This window comes from Schistosoma mansoni, chromosome W, assembly GCF_000237925.1.
Source record: "Schistosoma mansoni strain Puerto Rico chromosome W, complete genome".
In the NCBI taxonomy this organism is placed as follows: domain Eukaryota; kingdom Metazoa; phylum Platyhelminthes; class Trematoda; order Strigeidida; family Schistosomatidae; genus Schistosoma; species Schistosoma mansoni.
This window is the reverse complement of record NC_031502.1, coordinates 26,327,102-26,335,804: the sequence shown is the minus strand read 5'-3', so window position 1 is coordinate 26,335,804 and position 8,703 is coordinate 26,327,102. Positions and strand designations below refer to the sequence as shown.

The 8,703-nt window shown below is 38.9% G+C and overlaps 2 protein-coding genes across 2 annotated transcripts; both read right to left on the bottom strand.

Moving 5' to 3' along the window:
- Nucleotides 1-71: 71 nt before the first annotated feature.
- Nucleotides 72-389, bottom strand: Smp_101890 (hypothetical protein; the record flags this gene model as incomplete). Its single annotated transcript, XM_018789160.1, has 1 exon — nucleotides 72-389. The coding sequence occupies one exon, from the start codon at nucleotides 387-389 to the stop codon at nucleotides 72-74; it is 318 nt and encodes a 105-aa protein (XP_018654631.1).
- Nucleotides 390-681: 292 nt separating this feature from the next.
- On the bottom strand, nucleotides 682-7,187 carry Smp_178740 (tesmin-related; the record flags this gene model as incomplete). The annotated part of the gene is made up of 3 exons (XM_018789159.1): nucleotides 682-910; nucleotides 5,117-5,735; nucleotides 6,944-7,187. 3 exons carry the CDS (start codon nucleotides 7,185-7,187, stop codon nucleotides 682-684), a joined length of 1,092 nt encoding a protein of 363 aa, XP_018654630.1.
- Between the last annotated feature and the right edge of the window lie 1,516 nt (nucleotides 7,188-8,703).

Here is an 8,703-nt window from a genome sequence, read left to right as displayed (position 1 = left end):
TGTATACAAAATGTTTGGTTACTTTACAAATGTATGGGCAATGTCATACAGAAAGTAAGATAAACCATAGATTATACCATTGAGTCCGGGTCATGATGACGATAACTGCGACTACTCATACTTCGACGTGAATGAATATATCGGTCTTCAACGGTTTGCGATGTTCGACGCGAATGCATTTCCTGATACCTATGTGGCATTATTGCTTGTCGATTACTAGATGATACGGCATGGGCTCTTTCGACAGGATCTTCATCACTCATTATGTCATCTTCTAGCTCAGGAACCAGATGTGTAGACCGGTGACTGCTTGGTATATGACGGCGCCCTAGATGAGAGCGAGAGTGTCCATGACGTGAGATCGTCGGCCCACCAACAATACCATACATTTCATCATCCATTTCGTCAGGATCATCTTCTTCCTCTTCGACATCAATATCATGCATCATTTCATCCTCGTCATCCTCATCGTCCCGTAGGACATCTGCGGCCGCGGCAGCTGCTGCAGCTACTCCGACCGCTCCACTGCCTTTCCCACCTAGACTTCCTGGACCAGTTGATCCACCACTATGTATTAGTCCTTGATCATTATCATCAATTGAAGCAGACGTATGGATGCCACTGGACGATCGTATTTGCGCCTAAAACCAAAAGTCATACAGTGAATCAGAATAAAAACTGTCAGAAAAAACCTGGTGAATGATTGTCAATTACTGTAAGCATGAAACAACGTACTCTCACCTTACTAGCTGCCTCAATTACGCGTTCCAGTGTACGTCCAAATTCCTCCAGAAGTATTCGTTCTTGTGCTGCTGGAGGTAAGTCACGACGTTCTGCTTCATCAGCTTGCGCTAATAAACAGCTAGCAGTTGCCTCGATTACTTCCCAGGTGAAGAACACATGCGGTAGGCTAAATTAAACATAAAAGGTCTCAAAAAGTTACTGCAATATAACCATGTAAATTGTTTATGACTCAGCGGAACAGCTGTCTTTGTTTCATCAGTCAATTTGTAGGTTACACCTTTGAAGTCACTGTCCGGTTTAATTAATTCCTTTAAAAAAACTGGAGAAAATATATAGGTTTGCTATTGACTGCTTATGACTCTTTTTTTAAAAATGAGCAAGAAGATCGTCGCCAGTGCTGCTTGCCCAAAAATACATCCAAATGTTATACCACAGCAGAGTCAACACTGTCTTTAAGCAGTTATTTAAACAAGGATAGTTTTAGTCTCCAGAAGGGGATATGTGCCTAAGACTACATACCGAACATGTTACCGTAATGAACAAGTTGAACCGTGAAACGGGTACCAAATATGACATGTACACATAACATACGCAAAGTATCAACCGACGTTTGATATATTCTGCACTTATTTTATGATCACTACATTGCATAAAGACTCAACTTCAGATACTGAAACGCCAGAGTGCGTTGAATTTATCACTAATTTCTAAGGCTTGACTAGTGCTTATTGATTCATAGTCAAATTAAGTTACGAAAATAACGCTATTTCCAATTTCGATATCATAGCTATCGCAACATCTTGAACAACGCCAAGTAAAATGTCACTCGTCAAAGGTGGGCTTGTTGCGACTCATTTTCTTATCGGTATTAGCGTAAACGTAAGAGCAATTAGGGATTAGAGAAGTGATATCTTCAACTAATGCCAGTCACATGTTTGTACTATCTTTCTTACAATGAGATATGCCTCTAATTACTAACTTGTCTTTTAAACTTGTAGCAAATAACTGGACGTTGCGTTATATTTTGTTATTTCGACACGTTAGTCATGAAAATAATGGACAACTGTTAGCATTACGATTGATAACTGGCCTTTATGAAAGTTACATCTCTAAATGTTCCGTGGGATTCAATTGCTGTCAGTCTGTCATGTGCAAAATAACACCTGACAATTAAGTACATCGGTTTAAGCTGTCACATCAAATCTGCACAGCGAGATCAAATTGTTAAGACAAATCACAGATTAGTAGAGTCAGTCATCTACAACGTAGTACCAGGAACATACATGCATCGGTCCAAGTTGCCATACCTCATTAGCACAAGATGAACACCAAATTCATAGAAGCAGTTGCTTCAATGGTGGTAAGAGTTCTTATGAGGATATGATGCAGGGAGAAAGAATCAGTATGTAAAAACAAGGTATAACGTAATTGTAATCTCACGGCTTAAGGGAAGATAAAGAGTGTATACACCTGCGCCATTGTGATCGGTTCTGAGCCATGTCATCCAGAGTCTCTAACCATTAGTTACGATAATCGCGCGGACCCCAACCAAGTAGTCTGCATCTGCCAACATGGCTCAGACTAGAAGTTAGTGACTTCAAGCACTGGTGCCACGCCTTGGTTTGGCCGCCCCTAACTCTTTTCCAACCATCCCCTACACTAGTCAGCATAGCACGTCGTGGTAATCGGTGTTCAGGCATACGTAACACGTAGCCTAACCATCTCAGTCGATGAAGATTCATCGCCTCATCAACTGATTTACCATCATTTCCTAATACCCTGCGTGTAACCTCACTATTACTTACCCGGTGATCCCAGCAGATGTGAGCAATATTTCTAAGGCATGTGTGGTCAAATACTAGTAACTTATGAGTATCTTCTACTCTTAATGGCCACGTTTCGCAGCCGTAAAATGGAACAGAGCGAACTGCTGCGCAGTATACTCGTCCCTTACTTGACAGACGGATATCTCGTCTTCGCCATAGGTGACGAAAGCCAAAGGAGCTTTTTGAATCCGTGCAGAGATTTCGTCAGACACAAACCCATTAGGGCTGCTCAGACTTTCAAGATAAGTGAAGTTGTCGACGCATTCGACTACTTCACTCCGTATCCTTAATTCGGGTGTTGACGCGGACCAGTCCTGGAGTAACAATTTAGATTTAGATGGGGAGAAACACATTCCGAATATCCTGGCATTATTACTCAGTTCTAACAGAAGACTCTGCATTTTGCCAGCGTCTTCATCAAACAGGAGTATATCATCTGCGTATTCTAAGTCGATAAGTGGGCCTCCTGACAGGAGGCCAGTGCCCAAAAATCTAGATGAGGACGTTGTTTCCAGCAGTAGGTCTATGATAAAATTAAACAGGAATGAAGATAGTGTACAGTCTTGCCGGACACCACTTGAGGTTGTAAAGTCAGATGACAGTTCGCTATAAGTTCTCACTCAATTGATAATGTTCGAATAAAGAGCCTTCACAAGGTTTATGTACTTCTGACGTACACCTTTCAATGACAGACACTGCCACAGAGCCTCTCGGTCTACAGAGTCAAATTCTGCTTTTTAGTCAAGAAAAAACTATCATTGTCGGACGCCGATAAGCATGCCTGTGTTCTATAACCTGACGAATAGTGAATATGTGGTCGATACAGCCACGACCAGGTCTGAAGCCAGTTTGATTTTCTCATCTTTGGAGTTCATGAGCCGTAGTTAGGTGCCCAATAATTATTGAGGCTACTATTTTAGATTCTATATTAGTAAAATTAATCCCTCTATGGTTATCACAGGATGATTTTGACCCCGTCTTATATATTGGGACGATGAGTGATTGCGAGCAGTGTGATGGGATTACATTCAGTTCCCATATTTTAGCCAAAATATTAGTCAACCTAATCGCTAAAATTGGACCACCATATTTAAAGACCTCTGGAGAAAATCCATCTGGACCAGCTGCTCTTCCTCGTTTCAGATTAGCTATAGCCTTTTGAACTTCAGCTAGATTCGGGGGACCTACTTCAATGCTCCATTCAGACTGTTTGGAAATGGTGGGTAACTGTAAAGTAGCTGAAGGCCAGCTAAACTGTCCTCTGACGTGTTCCGCCTATCGTTCTAAACGTCTTGGCTGAGAGCAGATAAGAGTTTCGTCTTTTTCCGAGACTGTCTCACATTCGACTTCGTAATTTCGTTTTTTTTTTATAAGTTTGAAGGGCTGCTTGTGTTACCTACTAAGTAGTAGGAATATTAACAGTATCAATGTTAGTAGAAATTATATGTAGATAACAAAAATAATGGTGACAGTTCGGGACTCAGGTTTTAAAGGAGGACAAAGAGTGAATCCATTTTCATCATTGAAAACGATTGTAAATAAGTTAACCACAACTTCTGGTTACGATAAACACGTGAACGCTAAGTAATTAGTCTACAACTATTTGCATGGCTTAGTCCTATTGTGGATGGCTTCATGGACTGATGCTACATTTTGGTCAATTGGATTCTAGCTTTTTCCATCCTACTATCACACCAGATATTGCCGGTCGAGGTAAGAGATAGTTAAACATATCTCAACCACCTCAGTTTAAGATTACCTAGGATTTAGTTGAACATATCTCCTAAGATTACGTACTACTTTGAGTGGATATGCATGGATTAATTACTCATACAATCTAAAACCAACAAAACGGTTTCTTGGATGGTGTTTTAATTTAGCTTAGTACATTTAGCCCTGAACATAAACCAAACTGATATTAACAGTAATGGGAGAAATAGTATGGGAATGTGACAGCAAAAACTAATCTTAAGGTTGGAGTAACCAGCGAATATAACTACGTGAATGTAGAGGGTACGACATCTTGCTAACTGCATGGCCATACTATTATAATATCACTATGGTATTCTTACGAGATTGTGCTATATATGTTAGAAAAAAACAAAATGAAATGGACTTTATGAGATTATTTGTGATATTACCAACCCCTATATTCTTTTTGTTCTGAAGGATTCTGACGCAGCCTTTTCTAGATCGGAAGGTCCAGTCGATTATACCGTACACCATGGGTCCTGCTATTTTACGACGGCACTTAGGACTATAAGGAGATATTCCATCACCACGATAATGTGCTTGCAATACTTCTCATTTTTTGTTTCGACACTTAGAGTAAAATTTTTTTTTATTATAATAAAAACTGGTGACATTGATCACAAGCAGTTTAGATGTATATGGAATACAGATTTATGAAATACTCATGTTTGAATCCCAGCTAAATAATACTGATTTCATCAGAAGCTATTCACGAACTTAATTTTATTAAGCGAGTTTGGTTAAGTCACCATTTAACTGTTAATTTCAAAATATTATGTAGCGATGAGACTTACGTTTCGGAGGGAGGTTTCACCAAATGCTTTTTGAAAGACGACGGTTGCCTTGATCTCAAAGCTCCCATTGCAGCCAAGCGCATGAGTGAGCGCCTTTCTACGCTATCCTCTGTATTACGGCAGCCTTGACAACGACATAGATCAGAGCAGCTTATCTTTGCCTCATAACACTCACAATAGTTTTTCAAACATCCTGAACGCTTGCAATTACAACCCTTAGTATGCTTCCTTTCACCTTCTCCACGACCAATTTTTGGATGAAATGCTGTAGGATTACGTTCTAAAGTCATCTTAATAGCTCTTCCGCGCTCCTCTTCATAGGCTAGATTATTCATACAGTTATTGCAGTTACAATTTTGACAAAGCTGTCCCTGTGCGAAGCATTCGCAATAGAGTTTTAGACAATGTGACTTTGTGCAATTACAAGGTTTGCGTGAATTTGCTAAGCTTGAGAGAACTCCACCTGTGGCGCTCAGGCTACTCACTTGTCCAGGACCCCCTGTGGGACCACCCGGAATGGAGGAAATTAAGCTAGGGTTTAAATTCATAATCGGGTTTACAAATGGAGTAAACGTTTGGTTCATTGGCGTAGCGACAAATGTACCTGCTGCACCCAAAACTAAAAAGCCAAGTAATAACGATGAAACATTCGAATCAAGATTATTAAATTGCAAACATAATTTACTGGTCACACCATGGTTCCAGTCGAACAGATGAATGATCTCGTTTAGACGAAAACCATGGATGACGTGTCTTCAATTCTCCAATTACATTTCAATGAGCTGACAGTAGTCAAATACTTCAATCTATTGTTCTAACTATTAGAGAGTACCAATAATATCACTGACAATTATTATTATCTTTAATGCTTACTAATGTATGTTTACGACGACTGTGATCGTTAGCGACATAGCGATATTAACTTCAATTTGATCAAGACCCTTGCACGCTTACTTTGTCAAGACCAGTGCGCTTCCAGAATATTTAAATGGGAATAATTCAATCAAAACTGATGATTTAAATAGCCCGTTGGAAAAACAAATGGGTTTGCTGACGAATTCAGAGCTGAATTAATATCCATAACATAGAATTAGGCATAAACATTTAGTTCAACTGTTAAAATTCCCTCAGCTTGTGAATCGAAATATCTAGTATCCAGACAATTGCATAATTAATATGACGTTAGTGACACATTGCAAACGAAGTTTGTTATCTCGCGAAACGGCAAATGAATCCTAAACGTAGGAATATTTACGTTTTACTTATCTTTATCTTGCCCGAGATTAGGGTGGGTTAACCCTTAATAGAAACATGCTACAGAATCACTATATTTGTAACAACACTGTATTACGATCGCTGTGTAAAGGACACGTGGTAGGCTTTAAACCAAGACTCTAGACACGGAATATAACTAGACTCTCGAAACAAGGTTCGATGTCCCTAAAAAGTCAGTCGATTTCAAAATCTTTCTAATAATTAAAATTCAAATAAGAAGCCACTTGACTAGCCACTCACTTAAGTGGCATCACAGAAGAAACAAAAAATATCAGGAATGAAGTTATCAATAAACTCTGGAAAAACTGCTGCTAGTAGGAGAATGACGCTTCCACTGTAGCACCATAGGCATGAGGAACTACGTGTATGAATACGAACACTAGCTTGTCTTACCACTTGCATATACTTAATTTTACAACTGTTTGTCTCAATAATAAAATCTGAACCTGTTGATCATGAATAAATCGCATATGGCTAATAACAATTTCGGCAGCCTATTGCTGAAAATCGAATAAACAGTGATTTCAACACAGAACATAAGGGTAAACATACCAGATATTTCTGCAGGCTTCCTTACATATTGCACGGCCGTGTTAGTATTGATTGCCATGCCAGGAACGGTTGGGACAAACGGACGAATAGTAGTCAAGGGTTTCAGGTTTTGCGACCTTTGTTGGATGACCGCTTGAGCGTCTGAACATGGCTGAGCCTGCAGCACTTGCACAAGTCCTGATCCCCCAAGAAAATTCTGCTTTGCCGGAAGTGTTAGCCTTACACTGACAGGAGGCTGGGTCATGGAACTGAAGTGCAGCAGTAAAAAGGAGGGTGAAGTGATTGGTGAGTACACATAGATGCCCTGATAGCATCGGAGATCAAGACAACAGAATACATGAGATTACTATGAAAATATGAATCTAACGTCCACTTATGAGTAACTTGAATTGCCGCGTGAACTCACAATTTGAATGTGGGTGCAGATCCGTACAATTCAAAATCAGAAAGTGAGAGTAGTGTAATCAGTTAAACAAATATATACTCCATGATATACAAAATCTTACTCATCTGAAAATAAAACAAAAAGTACAATTTAAATAAATTCAATCACAATTCAATGATTTTCATGTCTAACGATCTTATTATTTTATTCGTTATTGCAAGAACCTTATGTACGTCTAAACAGTGAAAATCGGACCGGATCATGAAAGCATCGGTTAAAAGTCCTAAACATGTCAGATATTTGAAAGATATTTGCATGCTTAAACTACAAGTAATCTAATGTTCACTTTCACACAGAATCGCAAACAAACGATTTGAAAATTCCATTAATTTGGATCAAAGGGTTTATATAAATATGAATGTCCAATAATTCCCCTTTTTTAGAATAATCCAAGAGATTTTCGTGACTTGGTCTTAACCGGTAATAAATTTAATATATTGAATCCACACTGTCGTCGGTTGTCGTCATTTCGGATAACTACCATTCGCCAGATGTACTTTTTCTAAGCTCCTCCTGAAAACTGTAACCATTTTTCCTCGCTTATCTTTATAGTCGACAAAATGCATCAGTGCACTCCGACTTAATCCGTCTTTTTAGATGGAATAATTGTAATTATACAACACGCTAAAGCATAACACCACGAAACTTAGTTCTAACGACATTGGTTTCTATTCAATTGTGTTCTGTATGACAAAGAGCTCAACAAAACTATGAGCTTGTTTCCAGCCCTGCTTTTCGTTCTTTCATTTAGCTTTTTATCATGGTTGTCTTTTATCTTTTTACACAGTAGATGTATACGCACTGCATTCTACACTTATCTAGACATAAAGAACCGTCGTCCAGTATATCGGATTGGTCCTTAGTAACAGAAGAGTGCTTTAGGGAGGAAGATGTGATAATATGAAATTCAGTAGTGTAACCATTTCTGGCTTTCCATAAACTGTTAATCTACGTTCGGGCGATTATTGCATTATTTAAATCAAATAGACTGAAGTACGAGCTCCTTCTACAAACTACCTCTTGAATAAGGATTGTCCTACTACAGATAATCCCTTCAAATATCGATTCAACATGGTGCAGCTTTGTAAACAGATCACACTACTCATGGCTTCTAAAATACTCAGTTACTTTCCTTGCATCTGACCAATTCACTTGTTGTAAAATATCTACCGAAAAAAATTAGAACCGTACATTAGTGTCAGTGTATCGTGATACAGAATAACTTCGAATAACCACCGAAAACCTAATGGCATTTTTTATTTGATAGGTTTCAATCAAAGAACTACTTCGCTGATAAGTCCCAGACACAACTGTG